We start from the raw sequence: 19,601 nt of genomic DNA, 5'->3' as shown, positions 1-19,601 counted from the left end.
ATTTTAACGAATCCAACACCCATATAGTTCTGCGGTCTGATCACGTCTTGCTCGTGAGAGAGGTTTTAGTCAACGGTTCTGAAACTTTCAGATCCGTGTGTGCTTTACAAATCTTTATGTCATCTTATAGATGGTGCTACTACGTGCTATTCGGAAATACTCCAAATATGTACTCTACTATACGAATCCGTTTTACTACTCATAGTTATTCAGATGAGTGTCAAAGCTTGCATCGACGTAATCCTTTACGACGAACTCTTTAACCACCTCCATAATCGAGAAAAATTCCTTAGTACATTAGTTACTAAGGATAACTTTGACCAATGTTCAGTGATTCAATCCTGTATCACTCTCTGTACCTCTTAACAAACTTGTGGCAAGGCACACATTAGGTGCGGCACACATCATGTCATACTTCAGAGTCTATGGCTAAGGCATAGGAGATGACCTTCGTCCTTTCTCTTTCTTCTGCGGTGGTTAGGCTTTTGAGTAATACTCAAATTCACACCTTACGACACAGCCCAGAACTCCTTCTTTGTCGATCTATTTTGAACTCCTTCAAAAACTTATGAAGGCATGCATTTCATTTGAAAGTTCTATTAAGCGTTTTGATCTATCTCTATAGATCTTGATGCTCAATGTTCAAATAGTTCTATACAGGTCTTCCTTTGAAAAACTCCTTTCAAACAACCTTTATGCTTTCACAGAAATTCTACATCACTTTCGATCAACAATATGTCAACCACATATACTTATCAGAAATTCTATAGTGCTCCCACTCACTTCTTTGGAAATACAAGTTTCTCATAAACCTTGTACAAACCCAAAAGCTTTGATCACCTCATCAAAGCGTATATTCCAACTCCGAGATGCTTGCACCAGTCCATAGAAGGATCGCTGAAGCTTGCATACTTGTTAGTATCTTTAGGATCGACAAAACCTTCTGGTTGTATCACATACAACCTTTCCTCAAGGTAACCGTCGAGGAAACAATGTTTTGACATCCTATGTGCAATATTTCATAAACAATACAGCAACTACTAACATAATTCCAACAGACTTTTAGCATCACTACAAGTGAGAAAATCTCATCATAGTCAACTCTTTGATCTTGTCGGAAACATCTTTGCGACAAGTCGAGCTTTTCTTAATGGTGACTTTTCACCATCATCGTCTGTCTTCCTTTTAAAGATCCATCTTTTACTTAATATTCCTATGACCATCAAGTAGTTCTTCCAAAGTCTACACTTTGTTTTCTTTCATGGATCCTCTCTCGGATTTCATGGCCTCCAGCCATTTGTTGGAGTCCGGGCCCACCATCGCTTCTCCATAGTTTGTAGGTTCATTATTGTTCAACAACATGACCTCCAAGACAGGGTTACCACACCACTCTGTAGTAGTACGCGACCTTTGTCGACCTACAAGGTTTGTAGTAACTTGATCCGAAGCTCAATGATCACCATCATCAGTTTCCACTTCAATTGGTGTAGGCGCCACAGGAACATCTTCCTGCGCCCTGCTACATACTGTTTGAAGTGACGGTTCACTAACCTCAACAAGTTCCACCACCCTCCCACTCAATTCTTTCGGGAGAAACCTTTCCTCGAGAAAGGACCCGTTTCTAGAAACAAACACTTTGCTTCCGGATCTGAGATAGGAGATGTATCCAACTGTTTTGGATATCCTATGAAGATGCATTTATCCGCTTTGGGTTCGAGCTTATCAGACTGAAACTTTTTCACATAAGTATCGCAGCCCCAAACTTTCAAGAAAGACAACTTAGGTTTCTCCAAACCATAATCTATACTGTGTCATCTCAACGGAAATACGCGGTGCCCTATTTAAAGTGAATGCGGTTGTCTCTAATGCATAACCCATAAACAATAATGGTAATTTGATAAGAGACATCATAGTATGCACCATATCAAATAGGCGCGACTATGACGTTCGGAAACACCATCACATTATCGTGTTCTAGGTGGCATAAATTGTGAAACAATTTCCACATTGTCTCAACTGTGTACCAAAAAATCGCAACTCAGATATTCATCTCTATGATCATATCGTAGACAGTTTATCCTCTTGTCACGATGATCTTCACTCTGAAATAGCTTTGAACTTTTCAATATTTCAGACTTGTGATTCATCAAGTAAATATTCCTGTATCTACTCAAATTGTTAGTGAAGTAAGAACATAACGATATCCACTGCGTGCCTCAGCACTCATTGGACTGCACACATAAAAAATGTATCACTCCCAACAAGTTACTCTCTTGTTCCATGTGGTATGTTTTGCATGTCTCAAGTGATTCAAAATCAAGCGAGTCCAAATGATCCATCTGCATGGAGTTTCTTCATGCGTTAATACCAACAGGTATGGTTTTCATGTCTCAAGTATTTCAAAAATGAGTGAGTACAAAGATCCATCAGCATGGAGCTTCTTCATGCATTTTATACCGTCATGACTCATGCGACAGTGCCACAAGTAAGTGGTACTATCATTATTACTTTGTATCTTTTGGCACCAATATTATGAACATGTGTAACACTACGATTGAGATTCAATAAACCATTGAAGGTAATTATTCAAGCAAATAGAATAACCATTGTTCTCTTTAAATGAATAATCGTATTGCAATAAACACGATCCAATCATGGTCATGCTCAACGCAAACACCAAATAACAATTATTTAGGTTTAACACCAATCCCGATGGTAGAGGGAGCGTGCGATGTTTGATCACATCAACCTTGAAACCATTTCCCACGCGCATCGTCACTTCATCTTTCGCCAGCCTTCGCTTATTCCGCAGTTCCTGTTTCGAGTTGCAAATATGAGCAACAGAACCGGTATCGAATACCCAGGCACTACTACGAGAGATGGTTAAGTACACATCAATAACATGTATATCGAATATACCTGATTTTCCCTTGGCTGCCTTCTTATCAGCCAGATACTTGGGGCAGTTGCGCTTCCAGTGACCCATACCCTTGCAATAATAACACTCCGTTTTAGGGTTAGGTCCAGCTTTGGGTTTCTTCGTCGGATTGGCAACAGGCTTGCCGCTCTTCTTGGAATTACCCTTCTTTCCTTTGCCGTTTCTCTTGAAAATAGTGGTCTTATTCACCATCAACACTTGATACTCTTTACGGAGTTCCGATTCTGCGGCTTTCAGCATCGCGAATAACTCGCCGGGTGACTTGTTCATCCCTTTCATGTTATAGTTCAACACAAAGCTCTTGTAGCTTGGTGGCAGTGATTGAAGAATTATGTCATTGATAGCTTCTTGCGGGAGTTCAATCCCCAGCTCAGCTAGACGGTTTGAGTACCCAAACATTTTGAGCAAATGTTCACTGACACACGAATTCTCCTCCATCTTGCAAGCATAGAATTTATCGGAGGTCTCATACCTCTCGATCCGGGCGTTCTTCTAAAAGATAAACTTCAACTCCTCGAACATCTCAAATGCTCCATGAAAGCGACGTTGAAGTCCCGACTCTAAGCCATACAAGACTGCACATTGAACTACTGAGTAGTCCTCCTTACGTGTTAACCAAGCGTTCTTAACATCTTGGTCAGCCGTAGCGGGTGGTTCATCTCCTAGCGCAGCATTAAGGACATATTCCTTCTTCCCAGCTTGCAGGAGCAACTTAAGATTACAAGCCCAGTCTACAAAGTTGCTTCCATCATCTTTCAACTTAGCTTTCTCTAGGAACGTATTAAAATTCAGGGTGACTGTCGCGTGAGCCATTGATCTACAAAACAAATATTTCAAAGTGGACTTAGACTATGTTCAAGATAATTAGAGTTTAACTTATCAAATTACTTTGCTAAACTCCCACTCAAAAAGTACATCTCTCTAGTCATTTGAGTGGTACATGATCCAAATTCACTAACTCAAGTCCGATCATCACGTGAGTTGAGAGTAGTTTCAGTGGTAAGCATCTCTATGCTAATCATATGAACTATACCATTCATGCTCGACCTTTCGGTCTCATGTATTCCGAGGCCATGTCTGCACATGCTAGGCTCGTCAAGCTTAACCCGAGTGTTCGGCGTGTGCAACTGTTTTGCACCCGTTATATGTGAACGTTGAGTCTATCACACCCGATCATCCCGTGGTGTCTCGAAACGACGAACTGTAGCAACGGTGCACAGTCGGGGAGAACACAATTTTGTCTTGAAATTTTAGTGAGAGATCACCTCATAATGCTACCGTCGTTCGAAGAAAAATAAGGTGCATAAAAGTATTAACATCACATGCAATTCATAAATGACATGATATGGCCATCATTATCTGCTTCTTGATCTCCATCACCAAAGCAACGGCACGATCTTCTTGTCACCGGCGCCACACCATGATCTCCATCAACGTGTCGCCATCGAGGTTGTCGTGCTACTTATGCTATTACTACTAAAGCTACGTCCTAGCAATATAGTAAACGCATCTACAAACACAAACATTAGTTTAAAGACAACCCTATGGCTCCTGCCGGTTGTCGTACCATCGACGTGCAAGTCGATATTAACTATTACAACATGATCATCTCATACATCCAATATATCACATCACGTCATTGGCCATATCATATCACAAGCATACCCTGCAAAAACAAGTTAGACGTCCTCCAATTTGTTGTTGCAAGTTTTATGTGATTGCTATGGGTATCTAGTATGATCGCATCTTCCTTATGCAAAAACCACAACGGAGATGTGCAAATTGCTATTTAACCTCTCCAAGGACTGCCTCAGTCAAAACCAATTCAACTAAAGTTGAAGAAACCGACACCCGCCAGTCATCTTTATGCAACGAGGTTGCATGCCAATCGATGAAACCAGTCTTCCGTAAGCATACAAATAATGTCGGTCCGGGCCGCTTCAATCCAACAATACCGCTGAATCGAGAAAAGACTAAGGAGGGCAGCAAATCGAACATCACCGTCCACAAAACCCTTTGTGTTCTACTCGAGATAACATCTACACATGAACCTAGCTCATGATGCCACTGTTGGAGAACGTTCCATGGGAAACAAAAAAATTCCTACGCACTCAAAGACCTATCATGGTGATGTCCATCTACGAGAGGAGATTTGGATCTACGTACCCTTGTAGATCGCATAACAGGAAGCGTTAAGAAACGCGGTTGATGTAGTGGAACGTCTTCACGTCCCTCAATCAGCCTCACGAACCGTCCCACGAACCGCCCAGCGATCCGTCCCACGATCCGTTCCGATCTCGTCCCACGAACGGACGACACCTCCGCGTTCAGCACACGTACAGCTCGACGATGATCTCGGCCTTCTTGATCCGGCAAGCAAGACGGAGAAGTAGATGAGTTCTCCGGCAGCATGACGGTGCTCCGGTGGTGGTGACGATCTAGTCTTGCAGGGCTCCGCCCGAGCTCCGCAGAAATACGATCTAGAGGAAGAACTATGGTGTCTAGATCTGAGTTGCACCTGGCAAAAGTTGTCTCAAATCAGCCCTAAATCACCACTACATATAGGAGGGAGGGGAAGGAGGCTTGCCTTGAGGGCCAAGCCCTCAAGGGTGCGCCAACCAAGGAGGAGAGTAGGATTGCTACTCCAAATAGGATTGGAAAGTGGAGTCATTCTCTTCCTTCCCACCTCCCATTTTTTTCTTTCGTTTTCTTCTTATGGCGCCAAGGCCCTCTTGGGTTGTCCCACCATCCCACTAAGGGCTGGTGCGCCACCCCTAGGGCCATCGGGCTTCCCCCGGGTGGGTTGCCCCCTCCCGGTGAACTTCCGGAACCCATTCGTCACTCCTCATACATTCCCGGTAATGCCCGAAAACCTTCCGGTAACCAAATGAAGCCATCCTATATATCAATCTTCGTTTCCGGACCATTCCGGAAACCCTCGTGACGTCCATAATCTCATCTGGGACTCCAAACAACATTCGGCAACCACGCATATAACTCAACTATACTAAAACATCGCCGAACCTTAAGTGTGCAGACCCTGCGGGTTCGAGAACTATGTAGACATGCCCCGAGGCACTCCTCGGTCAATATCCAATAGCGGGACCTGGATGCCCATATTGAATTCTACATATTCTCCAAAGATCTTATCAGTTGAACCTCGGTGTCAAGGATTCATATAATCCCGTATGTCATTCCCTTTGTCCTTCGGTATGTTACTCGCCCGAGATTCGATCGTCGGTATCCGCATACCTATTTCAATCTCGTTACCGGCAAGTCTCTTTACTCGTTCTGTAATACAAGATCCTGTGACTTACACTTAGTCACATTGCTTGCAAGGCTTGTGTGTGATGTTGTATTACCGAATGGGCCCCGAGATACCTCTCCGTCACACGGAGTGACAAATCCCAGTCTTGATCCATACTAACTCAACGGTCACCTTCGGAGATACCTGTAGAGTACCTTTATAGTCACCCAGTTACGTTGTGACGTTTGATACGCACAAGGTATTCCTCCGGTGCTAGTGAGTTATATGATCTCATGGTCATAGGAATAAATACTTGACACGCAGAAAACAATAGCAATAAAATGACACGATCAATATGCTACGTTCATAGTTTGGGTCTTGTCCATCATATGATTCTCCTAATGATGTGATCCCGTTATCAAGTGACAACACTTGTCTATGGTTAGGAAACCTTGACCATCTTTGATCAACGAGCTAGTCAACTAGAGACTTACTAGGGACAGTGTTTTGTCTATGTATCCACACATGTATTTGAGTTTCTAATCAATACAATTATAACATGAATAATAAACGATTATCACGAATAAAGAAATATAACAATAACTAATTTATTATTGCCTCTAGGGCATATTTCCAACATCAGTAACGACGGCTCCCCCGTTCCTCTCACTGGCTAGAATGGGGTGGCACATAGCATAGGATTGCGTTGGGGAGGGAGGGAGGCACCAGAAAGGCGACGGGTGCCGACGACGGCGTGGTCGGCAGCAAGCCAAGGGGCGACGGTAGTTGGGGCGAACATGTCGTGGGAAGAGGGATGAGGCAGGCGGGAGTAAATTACAAACGACCACCACAATTGGGGACCCTAATTCCGAAAACCATCACCTTTCGTTTTTTTTAAAAACCATCACTATTACGTTGATAGTTTTTAAAAAACGCCCACCGTCAGATTAAAACCGTCTAAGTGCAAATCCGACAAATGGGTCCGAAAAGGTCCATGTGGTGGAGAAGAAACGACACAAGTGGTCAACTCCATCCCCCGTGACTTTTCTCCACGCGCAGCAGCATCTCACATCCTCGTGCACGCACGGCCCCGCGGCTCCGGCCACCCAGGCCGTGAGCCGACGAGCCTCCGAGCACCGCCGGCTCATGCGCCACACATAAGCACGCTCAACTGCTTGCCATGGCCTTCGGCCACAAGCCGGGCATGGATGAATGACATGCCAGGAGGTCCCGTGCCGGCCTTTGGGGCGGCTCAGCAGCAAGGGGAGCCGGGAACATACCATAATGTGGGGCACCTGACTAGGGGGGGGGGGGAGGGCAAGGAGGATACCACGACGGGGAGCCGCTGCGTGGTACTAGACTAGGCAGGGGAGCACGAACTGCTTGAGTTCATCGGCCATGGCGACGGCCGTGCTCGGAGCTCGCGGGTCATTGCGCTACAACGCAAATAGATCAAAGGAGATGAGGGGAAATTGAGAGGAACTCACTTAGATGCGGTGGGGGAGCTCAGTGGGCTCGGGGCAGGCTTGGAAGCGGCGAATCGGCAACGAGGAAAGATTGGTGAAAGGGGCGGAGGAAGGCTCGATTCGGTCGTCTCACGACTCCCTTGCTCGAACCCATCAGCGAGGGATACCAGCGCGACGAGGCGGAGCTCAGGAACATGGTGTGGAAGCGATTCGTCAGCGGTGGCTACGCGGGCTATGATCGACGGCGAGGCAATGCTCTCGGGCGGCGGCGGTTGTGCACATTGGATGCACAGTGGTTCCACAGGAGGAGGAGAACTAGATAGTTTTATTGGAGGGAGAGTCATCACACTGACATGGAGGCACCGTATCAATTTTGACGGTCACTCAAACGCCTTTAATTTTGGTTACCACGTCATCACTTATGATGGGATCTAATTGTCAGTTATAGTGTCAGCAAATGCTTATCTGAGCGATCAGTGTTTTTTTTGAACGAGAGCGATCAGTGTTTTTTGAAAACTGTCAGCACAATATTTGATTTTTTTAAAACAAACAAATGGTGGTGGTTTTTTGTTTTAACGTCCCAATTATGATTTTTTTTTTACAATTTACTCGACGGACGGCTATCGCATCTGCCAACTAAGGGTTCGGAGGGTAGGCCATAGTCTGCTGGCAGAACTTTTAATCCAAGGCGTTAATTTTTGTGGCAGATCCTTGATGTAATATGGACTGTATGTAATTTAGTGAGACTGGACGTCTCGGGTAATCCTCTGTGTAGTTTTTGGTGTGGTTATAGCCTTATAGGATAATTTATAAGTTTCTCTTTTTTTATAGTAGATATTAGTTAAAATATATAGATTAGTAAAGTTGGGTGGTGTTTTAAATAAGGGGGCTGCTACGCATCTATCGGTGAATGTTTAGTAAACATCCGCCACCTGGAGGTCCGTCCGATGTACGCGCAGTTGTCCCGATCTACGCGCGCAGCCTTCCGATCTGCTTCAGCCGGGCATCCTATAATTCCTGAAACAACGGCCGAGTTGCAGAAACTTTCATTCCTGAAACGATGGCCGAGTTGCAGAAACTTTCGCTTTGTTACGAGGAATAAATTTTGCACTCGTTAATTCCTGAAACAACGGTCGAGTTTCAGTAACAATTTGCTTGTTGCAGAATTTTTTACATTCGTCGTTGTGTAACATAGGGAGGACGTGGGACAAAGAAATAGCCCAGACAGCCATTCGATCGACTCGATCGAATGACAGCGCGTCCGACCAATGTCTAGCACGGATCAGCCGGCTGAGGGAAAGGTTTTCCCAGAACAGTATGTTATTGTCGACTCTACTTTTTATCTTTTAGAGAACTTCGTTTTTCAGTTTATTTAGGCAACTTAGTTTATTTTCAGTCTAACTTTTGTTTTTTTGGTAATGGGTCCTTTTCTGAAGCGCGGCTGGGCCGAGGATGAGCCCAACCCAATGGAGTTCGTCTGCCTGCTCATTTATGCTATCCAATTGGCCACGCCGAGGAGCAGAGGGAGGCTAGGGTTTCCTCGCGAAAAAAAGCGCCGAGGAGCAGAGGGAGGCTAGGGTTTCCTCGCGAAAAAAGCGGCGGCGAGGGTCAGGAAAACTATCCGAGGTGCGTGCCATAGTGAGAGAGATTGAGATGGATTCCAAGAAGGGAATGTCCGAGATGCAGATGGATCCGGGGGCGACAAGCAAGGATACGGCGGCTGGCAAGCGGAAGATGAAGAAAATCGTACCTGAGATGGGAAAGAAGGCAGCGAAACCGAGTGTTTGGAAGATAGATAGCACGGTGAAGGAAACGCGACCCCCGGCGTTTCTGCACAAGCTGACAATTCCTGTCGATGATGATGATCGTGATGAGTTCAACGAATCGTGGATGGGAACATGGGGCGATTTCATCGTTTCCATGGACCGAAAAAGTAAGTATCCTACTAATTGTATGCATTTCTTATTTTTCTTCTTTCTTACTAGATCGGCATTTTGTTCTCCCTACATGGACTGGGGAGCTAGGAACATATTCTGACAGATACCGAAATTAGTGCCAATCGAAATCTCATATGCATACTACTACATGTGGTGCAGCGACTATACCCAGCGCGGGCTTCACGGACCTTGTTACCCGCAGGGGCGGCGTCTACGCCGTCGACACTCTGCAGCTCTTTGAAGTCAAAGTCTCAATCAAAGAGACCTCAGGTTCAATGTGGCCGCTGCATGTGTATGGCTTTATTGCCGCACGGGATTCGGTGGATTACAAGCGCAATATCATCTTTGAGCGTGAAAAGGATAACTGCCAGATCATCAGTGAGGGGGTTCGTGTCTCTGTCTTAAGCCTGCTTGCCCCGTGTCTATACTTGTGCGATTTCTATTTGATCTGGTCTTCAGCTAAGCCTTACATAATTGACTAGCAGTATGTCTCTGATTAGAGATTTTATTAATACCTTTGTTACTTTCTCAACCATAGTAGCAAGTAGTAATCCATATATCAGCCCACACATATTACTTGCAAAATAAAAGGTAGGGTACACTTTCCATGTGTATTTCTTAAGAACAAAACTGTGTGTGATAAACACTTCCGAAGATGCATGTTATAACTAACTCCTACAGGGTGTTTGATAACTTTTGGGATGGGGAATAGGAATTTAGAGGAGGGGGTTGTAATGAGATTAGACATGGGAAGTGTAATTTTATTCCCAATCACTTGTTTGGTATTAGATGAGTTTTACACGTGGGAATTTAAGAGGAATGTTCATTCCCTTGTTTGGTTAGTGGGAATTCGTGGGGAATTAGTCGGGAGGCAACAACATAAGTTATGATGAAGGGCCGAGATGTTCTCTGTAAATTAATCCACTCTCAATTCCCACCCCTCCCCTGTTAATAAAATGGTGGGAGTTGGACTCTAAACTCCCACGCCCAGTCCCTAATAAATTCCCATTCCCTCCAACCAAACAGATAACTTTATATCTTAGAGCCTCCTAATTCCCATTCCCTCTCTCTAATTACCCCCAACCAAACAGGCTGCTAGAGTAGGTTTTTTCCAACAGATCTGTGATAAACATGATGCCACCTATGAGTTTGGCTTTGTTCAAAGAACATCTTAGCTCTTGTAAGGTATACAAGGAAATTATCGCAGAGTAAATTGCCAAAACCACCACAACTGTGCACAATGCATAAAAAATCCACTGTTTTCCTAAAAATTTGCACAAACACCGATTTTGAGTAATTGTTTGCCGAAAGCACTAATGCGCTCGTCGACCGGCGAGGCTACGGTGGTGCGGCTGCCAGCTCTCCCGTGTGTGGCTGCAGATCGAGGCGCTGGCCTCCTTATCTGATAGGGTGTGGGCTTGTTTTTTTACGCAAGAATTGACTTGTGGGGGAGATAAAGAGAACATTTTTTCTTTTATTTTTCTTCCTATGACGGATGGACCCCATATGGCAGCAACGATTGCCGTCTTCCCCCAACCGTTATCCCATGCCATGTGGACTGACAGATGGGCCCAGCTGTCAGTTTTTGTGTCAAAATGTGGTCAAGTGTCCAGCAAACAATTACTCAAAATCGAGGTTTTTGCAAAGTGTTAGCAAAACAGTGGTTTTTTATGCAATTGTGGTGGTTTTTGGTAATTTACTCAAAATTGCAAGAATTCTGGCAAATGGAGAGAGAAATGAATAATAACAAGAACTCGTATCTGAGCTACGAACAGCATATTTGTCTGCCATCATCAATATTTCAAGTACCTAAGGGTCAGTCCTTTTGGACGGCTTAAAAAATAAGCTGCCTCTCCCCAGCTTAAAAACAAGCTGCCCTATAAATTTGCTGAGACTTCTAAATTAGTTGTCCCATAAGGCCATAACTAGTTTACAAGCCCCCCAATGAATAAGAGAGGCGGTTTATGGGAAAAACTGGGGAGGAGGCGGTTTATTTTTTAAGCTGCCAAAAGAACTGGCCCTAAAGCACTTTGAGTTTGCATTTTGAATTTAGACAAAATAAAACTGATAATAAACCTGAATTAGTCATTATGGGATTATATTAATTTTCAATTATGCTGATTAACTGTATAACTAAAATGAAATTTTGGTTGGCTGACTTGGCTTAGCTTAAATCGTGATCTGTTAGATGAGAGGGGTGTAGAGGGTTAAGGCTGTGTTTGGTTGAGCTGCAGATTCTAAAAAAGCTGCTGTAGAAAAGCTGGAAGCTGAGAAGTTGGGATACCCCAGCTTTGAAGTTTACACTAGGAAGAAGCTGCAGATTCTCAAAAGCTGCTTTTAACATTTACCCCTTTGGTTAGCTTCTAGCTTTTCAAAGCAGAAGTTGGTAAAAAAAGCTGAACCAAACACAGCCTTGTATCCAACTAGAATTTCACTTATATGGTTACTACATATACACATGGAATTGAAATAATTTTTTTGGTATCAAAGCCACATCAATAAGCTGATAATCTCTCAGTTGGAGAAGTACATGCAAGACATATACCTTTGGTTGGTAAGTCAGGCTCTTTACTCCCAGAACGCATCCTAAGTTGACTTTTCGGTCTATTGCATACTGTCTGAGATGTGCCCTGTTTTTTGTATTTGACAGTTGTGTCTCTTGTGAAATTTTGCTTCAAAAGGTTTTAGCCTTGTTTGGAAGGAATTTATTGCCTCTTGCCGGATTCTGCTATCAAAAGTTACTTTTTTTAATTTGAAAAGCCATAGATCTCAAATTTGAGTTATTTAAATATAAATTCACCTTATAAAGGGACCGCATACTGATGGACACTTATCAGAACATAATATACTAGTTACATTCCATATTAGTCCTGTTAAGGGTTGAAAGGATCGATATGGTTGGCTAGAGGGGGGGGGTGAATAGACAACGACCACTTTTTAATTAATCTTAACAAGTTAAGGTAAACATTATACGGGTTCACAAATAATATGACAAAGAGGTGACCCCTATAGAAACTATCAACAAGACCTATTAAGACAAGTAAGATATTGTAACAAGGAAAAGCAACTACAAAGTAAAGGTTAGAGATAACCACAAGTGGAACCGATGGAGACGAGGATGTGTTACCGAAGTTCCTTCCCTTTGACAGGAAGTACGTCTCCGTTGGAGCGGTGTGGAGGCACAATACTCCCCAAAAAGTCACTAAGGCCACCGTATTCTCCTCATGCCCTCGCACGATGCAAGGTACCGTGATTCCACTATAGGTGCCCTTGAAGGCGGCGACCGAACCTTTACAAACAAGGTTGGGGCAACTCTACACAAAGCTTGGAGGCTCCCAACAAGACCACGAAGCTTCACCACAATGGAATATGGCTTTGAGGTGACCTCAACCGTCTAGGATGCTCAAACACCCAAGAGTAACAAGATCCGCAAGGGATAGGTGGGGGAATCAACTTTTCTCTTGGTGGAAGTGTGGATCTAGGCCTTTTCAACCAATCCCCAAAGAATCAACAAGTTTGATTGGCTAGGGAGAGAGATCGGGCACTTTTAAGCTTGTGGAGCAACAATGGAGCTTAGAGAGGTAAAAGGTAGGGTTCCTCAGCTAGAAGAACCCTTTATATAGTGGGGGGAAAATTCAGACCGTTTTCCCACTCTCTGCCCGAGATCCAGCGGTACTACCGCTGGGAAAGAGCGGTACTACCGCTGGCACCAGCGGTACTACCGCTGGGGCTTCCAGCGGTACTACCGCTGGGACCAGCGGTACTACCGCTGGCCCTTGGTAGTGTATAAACACTACTACCGCCGAGAAAGTCTTCGCAAAAGGGTCCGTCCACGAACTATCGCTAGGTAGGTGGAACAGGGCACCTGAAGATGGGATTTTTCTGCACCCCTCAAAATTTTCATATTTACAAAACCCTTTGAATCACCAAAACCCTTCCATCCACAATCCTCTTTGTTTCTGTTTGGTACGTAGGGTTTGTCGTATTGACATAACATGGTGTAGAACATTTAAAAATCTAATCTTCACAATGTGACTAACTCCCGTTATACCCTTGCTACAAAACTGTAAAGGTTACCCAATAAAAATGAGACAAAGTTGCTACCGGGAATAATTTAGCAGCAAATTTTTGCAGCAGCAACATAATTTTGCATGACTTGAAATCAATATCATCACATCAACAACATAATTTATCATAATGGCATGACTTCAAATCCCAAATCACAACAATCATAATTTGTCATGATTTATAAAGACAATGCAACAAAGTACTTCTGCAAATGCTCACGATGAGTTATATTTTTGCAGACCAAGCGAGGTTGAGAATGATATTGTAACATAAATGAAGTTTCTCTTTTGATGTCATGATTATCCAGATTTTGAGTGTCCATGAAGCTTGTTTTAATGTTGCTTCTTTGGGTACCTAAAAAAAAAGAAATGAACATGGGGTCCTACGTTTGCATGGGAAACAAAAAGAGATGAACCTGCCGAAATAAAAAGAGATGAACAAGCTCACTAGGCTGACAAAAATAGGGGTGGCTCACTAGTGGCGTGAGCAATTCATGAAAAAACAAATTGTGATGCATGTCAAGTTTGTTGCCATTGCACTGGAACACAACATTTACATCTAAGAAGCACCAACATGATTTTTTCTTGAAGGGTGGCACAACACTAACATCATGGAAGCAATAAACGGAAACAAGGTCAAATGAAACACTAACTTGGAAGGGTATATCTAATCAATAATAAACTACTCCTAGCCCCGTGTACGTATAAATAGAAGTTAATCCATAATAAACAAGGTCAAGTGTGGTTGGTAGGACTAGGGTTCCTACCGGGCCTCCGGCGTAGGTTGTATGGGCAGGGAGGAAGGGAGCGAGGGCTGGAGCGGGCGCGCCGGCGGGATGGCGCCGTCGCGGCTAGGGTTAGGTGCGACGGAGGCTAGGGTTCCGGCTCCTTGGAGAGCCGGGCAACAGAAGATAATATCTTTATTGCTTGATCTCAATTGATGTCTTACAACCAGTATTTATAACTCGAACCTAAGATAACTTTCCTAAAGTAATTTACCTAAGATAACTTGCGGGCCAAGCCTCTAATATTAACGCCCAATGGGCCTACGCCGGTCATAGGCCAAGCCGGTCATAACATCTCTCCCCGCCTGCACAAACAGCTCGTCCTCGAGCTGAAAGTTTGGATAGTGTTGGCGGAATTCCTCACGCTGCTCCCACATAGCCTCCTCCTCCGGAAGACCTGTCCACTGAACGAGGAGGAACCACACGCCACGTTGAAGCTGTGCCTGCAACACCTTGGCTGGTTCCGGAAGAATGCGACCATCAGTGATTGGAGGAAGCGCCGGAAGGGCCGCCGGTGTCTCACCACGGAAGGGCTTGAGTAGCCCCACATGGAAGACGTCGTGGATACGAGCGTGGTCTGGCAGCTGAAGACGATAGGCCACCTTCCCAATGCGCTCCACGATAGGGAAGGGCCCAGCGTAGCGAGGGCCGAGCTTGCGCTTCGCGCGCGGGTCGAGTGACTGCGTAGAGCGGTGGAGAAGACGCAGCCACACCCAATCACCCACGGCGAATTCCGCCTCGCGATGGTGATTGTCGTAGTAGTGCTTGGCCAACTGCTGGGCCTGAAGGAGACGCTGACGGACCTCAGCAAGCATCTCGTCACGGGTGCGGATAAGGTCACCCGCAATCTCTGTCCGAGCCGTCGCCGGGTCCACCGGAAGTATAGGCGGGGGCGGACGCCCATATACCACCTCAAATGGCGTGGCACGAAGGGCGGAGTGATAGGAGGTGTTGTAGCAGTACTCCGCCCAAGAGAGCCAGTCCACCCAAGCTCGAGGCCGATCACCTGTCACACAACGCAAATACATGGCAATGACCTTGTTAACCACCTCGGACTGACCGTCCGTCTGAGGATGAAATGCCGTACTCAGCCGAAGCTGGACGCCCGCCATCCTGAAGAGGTCGCGCTAGACATGTCCCGTGAACACCGGGTCCCGATCACCGAGTGCATCAAGATGTAGGAAAATAAGATACGCACTCAAAATAAAACCTTTCACGAAGCCACCAAAAGCTGAAAAAGGAAATGCAATGATGATCGTGAAAGAAAAGAGGATATTAATTAGAGATGTAACTTCTCTCATGTGTAAAAGATTCTAAGTAGAATACAATCATGATAATATATATCCACAAAGAAGGATGTACACATGAAATGGTTACAAGAAGGAACAAACTAGATATCCAAAAGGAAGTCATAAATATATCAATGAGATCTTTTGCTTGGAAGCATAGCACATGGCCTAATATTTTCTTATTGTACAATATGAACTTCCAACATACGAACATCAAAGACATCCCAACTAGTAGTAAGACATCATCGTTCGGATGCTTTGAGAAAGCAAACAAGTACTACAAGAACGAATCAAGAGATTCATGCCATGATGCAACCTGGAAAAGAAAAGACAGGTTGGGTCCTTTGCAAGAAAAGAATGCATGAAGTGGATACTTGTTACCGAGACAACATTGGATTGATGTAGTAGATAGTTGTTCTTTGATCATCCTAACTTGGCTCCAATAATCACATGGTCTCAGCATCTTCCTTATAGGTGAGCCGAGCATCCAATGCATCTCCAGTTGTTCCTGGAACAACAAAACAAACAAAATGGTGCCCAAACTCATTGGGACCAAAGAGTTAGAAAACCAGCAATACATAGGACAATCTCCACATACATATGTCCATATAGATATGAATTTGAATTTCATGCACACTCTAGCCAATTTATGACAAGGTGAAGTTTCCCCTATATATTGGGTCAAAGAAGGAAAGCAAGCAAAAGAAGTTGTATATAGTAGCTAGATACGCATGCTCAAGACTCTCAAGAATCAACTCAACACAAAGTTGATAAGTCACCAAAAGACAAGGTATCAAGTGATAATAAGATCCTAAAACAAAAAGAACTATCACTTGAAGGATATCAATTAAAAGATACCTCAAGGAAAGAGATATCCAATGACACATGCCAAATAGAAGGCAACAAGAAACCAATTGAAGGAAAACAAACACGAGGTATCTAGTTTCCAAAAGAGAGCTAGGTTCCAACAAACCAAGCCCTCGAGAAATTTTCATGATGGCACAAAGCATCATAAAGAGCAAGACTTGCCTCCCATCAACACACACTTGATGGGGATCAAAAGATTTTATGATGGGTGAATAAAGAGAGTGTTTTAAAGAAAACAGGATAGCTCCCCCAAGGGACGTGCATTATATAGAATTTGCATTTAAATACAAAACGCACACGATGGGATCATCACTTTCTCTATAAAAACACTAGACATGTTAAAATAGATTCATAAGAGGCAAGGAAGACAAACGAAACACAAAATCCAATGTAAAGATGGTTAGCAATTGCTATCACATGATGGGAATACCAATTGTCGAAGACAAGAAGTATTTTCGAAGTGATACTCATTGGTAGATCACAAATATATCCAAGATCACCTTTACCCATAAAACGCAAGCAAATGACACTTGTAGAGCTAACATGCCACCTAGGAACAAGATAATTTACAATATCAACACTAAGTGGCAACACGTCAAATATACACATTTTCTAGGTTTGTAATATGCACATAGCATATTACTCCCCCATAATGTGATAAACCAACAACATTAACAAGTGGAAAATTAAAAACCAACAAGAGATACTTAATGGACCATATTGAATTTGAATTTCTCATGAGTAAGACATACCACATAGAAACTAGATAATCTTGAAGTATCAAAACTAAGTGGTATTCCCCATGTATACACATTTATAGGATTGTGAGGTGTGCAAAGCACATCACTCCCCCACAATGGGATAATCCATTAATCTCTCACAAGAGCCAACAAAAATACAAACAAGACACAAAAAGGCTCAATACAAGACTCACATGCACATGATATGCAAACCAACATACACAAACTCAATTACTCAAGATAAGCAAGTTGGAATCACAACATATACAAACACATGCAAGGTACAAAACCACAACATGCAAATGGGAAGCACCTAACAATGTAAACAATTTAAGTATAAGTTACCGTAAGGAGGCACATTGGATATAAGATAGAAACTCGATAATCCAAATGACTTGGCTTGAGATAATATGAATGATGAAGACCCCTTAATTCTTCATTATGTATCCAAGTCTCTAATGTCCTCCATAGTCACCTATTGATCAAGTTTGAACTTGTTGGTCCCCAACTACGTTGGGTCCTAAGAGGTTAATCACAATAGGCTTGGCAACCCAACTGATTCTTTTCTTGACACCATTTTTAGTACCAACAAACTTGGCAAACACATTGCCAACCTTATCCTTCCCAAGGGAATAGATATCATCAATAGTGATTGGGTTGGATAAGTTACCTCTTGTGCAAGACGAAGCGACGTGACCCTTCTCACGACATAAGTAGCAACATCTACCCTTTGCTTTCTTCCCAGTTGATTTCTCACCTCGGGGAGTGTTGGCTTGGGTCTTATTGGGAAGAGGCCTTCCTTCAACTTGTAGTTGAATATGTGATTGAGTTTGTGGCCGCTTCCCTTGTTGCCTGTGACTTTGAGACTTCGTCTTCAGGGGGCAAGATCTAACATGGTGCCCTTTAACTTTGCACTTGAAGCAAATGATTTTGGCCGAATTCTTGACTTGTTCTAGGCCCCTCTTGTTCTTGTTTGAGTTTACTCCAACATCATTTTTGTCATTCGGAGATGTTTGCTCACACAGGACGTTGTTGAGTGTGGACATCCCTTCATGACACTGTTCCAAGTCTTTCTTCAAAGAAGTGACTTGGGCCTTGAGCTCTTCGATTTCCTCTACATGGTTAGTATCAATGCAAGTACTAGAGGAGATGTAAGCTTCAATGTTAGAGCAACAAGGAAAGGCAAGTAATTCATCACACGAGGTAGCAATATTATGAGTAGACGAATTACGAGGACTAGCACATGGAAATATAGTACTTTGACTAGAAGTAGTGCCATTGTCCACATAGGGCTCACTTGATGTTACCTTTGTGATGATAGCCTCATGAGCTAAACTTTGCACATTATAGGATGTTAGAAGATCGGCATGAGAGCTTGTGAGCATTACATGGTTTTCTTCCAACTTCCCATAATTGCTAGTTAGTAAATCAAGTTGAGCACGTAGCTCAATATTCTCCTTCAATGTTGATACTTCAAATGAGGTAGAGTTAGATGTACAAGTATCATCAACAATATGAGAGGAGTAAGTAGCAAATAGAGACTTCTCATGAGTAGATTGAAGCTCCTCATAGATCTTAGAGGTTTTGATGAGCTCTCCCTTGACATTATTGCATTCAAGGAGAAGGACCTCAAAATCCTTTTTAAGTTTATCATGAGTAACTTCAATCTCTCCTTTTGAAGATCTTAAGTCTCTACATGCTTGATGACTCTTCTCAAGTTCATGTTCAAGTTGTTCACTTTTAGCTTGTTCATGATTAAGTGAATCATTACAATTTTCAAAGTAAGCAAGAACATCTTGGAACCTTTGAAGAGCGTTATTTTTAGCTTTATGAAGAATTTTACTGATCACATAGACATTTTCAGTCAAGTCATCATCATCATCCTAATCGCAAATATCATCGTTACTGCACAGGGAAGATGATACCTCATTATTACCTCTTACCATGAGGCACATGTGAACTGGAGGAGTTGATGATGATTCTTTTGGTGAATCAGATTCTTCATTAGTCAAAAGTACTTCATATTTCTTGATTTCCCCTAAATGATTAGTCATAGAGCAACTAGGGAGAAACAAGATATTTTGATCAAGAAGACACGAGGAAGCAGTCATATCACCACAAAGATTTGTCGAGGGATCTTTAGGTGAAATGCATGACCTATCAACACAATAATTTACACTATGTGTGGTCCTAGATATGCTCGTGTCCATAGAGGCTATGACATTTTCATCAACATATATTTATTCACTCACCATGTCATTACCT

General features: G+C 43.3%; 1 protein-coding gene across 3 annotated transcripts; it reads left to right on the top strand.

Moving 5' to 3' along the window:
* The first annotated feature begins 9,123 nt into the window (after window positions 1–9,123).
* On the top strand, window positions 9,124–19,306 carry LOC123426636. Of its 3 annotated transcripts, none has more exons than XM_045110500.1 (3): window positions 9,124–9,179; window positions 9,224–9,584; window positions 9,748–10,242. In XM_045110500.1, exons 2-3 carry the CDS (start codon window positions 9,305–9,307, stop codon window positions 10,068–10,070), a joined length of 603 nt encoding a protein of 200 aa, XP_044966435.1. In that variant the 5' UTR covers window positions 9,124–9,179; window positions 9,224–9,304; the 3' UTR covers window positions 10,071–10,242. The 3 variants fall into 3 exon arrangements, with proteins under 3 accessions (XP_044966435.1, XP_044966433.1, XP_044966434.1); XM_045110499.1 differs by adding an exon at window positions 19,250–19,306 and having other exon boundaries at window positions 9,145–9,584; window positions 9,748–9,974; XM_045110498.1 differs by having other exon boundaries at window positions 9,142–9,584.
* Window positions 19,307–19,601: the final 295 nt, after the last annotated feature.

Source organism: Hordeum vulgare, chromosome 2H, assembly GCF_904849725.1.
Source record: "Hordeum vulgare subsp. vulgare chromosome 2H, MorexV3_pseudomolecules_assembly, whole genome shotgun sequence".
Lineage (NCBI taxonomy): Eukaryota > Viridiplantae > Streptophyta > Magnoliopsida > Poales > Poaceae > Hordeum > Hordeum vulgare.
The sequence above is the reverse complement of the archived record's forward strand: the minus strand, read 5'-3'. Positions and strand labels throughout refer to the sequence as shown.

What these genes read in the sequence shown, in the direction of transcription:
- LOC123426636 (XM_045110500.1), top strand. Translation starts at nt 9,305, where the DNA reads ATGGATTCCAAGAAGGGAATGTCCGAGATGCAGATGGATCCGGGGGCG. An exon ending in CGTTTCCATGGACCGAAAAA is followed by an intron (nt 9,585 to 9,747) that starts GTAAGTATCCTA and finishes CATGTGGTGCAG; the next exon opens with CGACTATACCCAGCGCGGGC.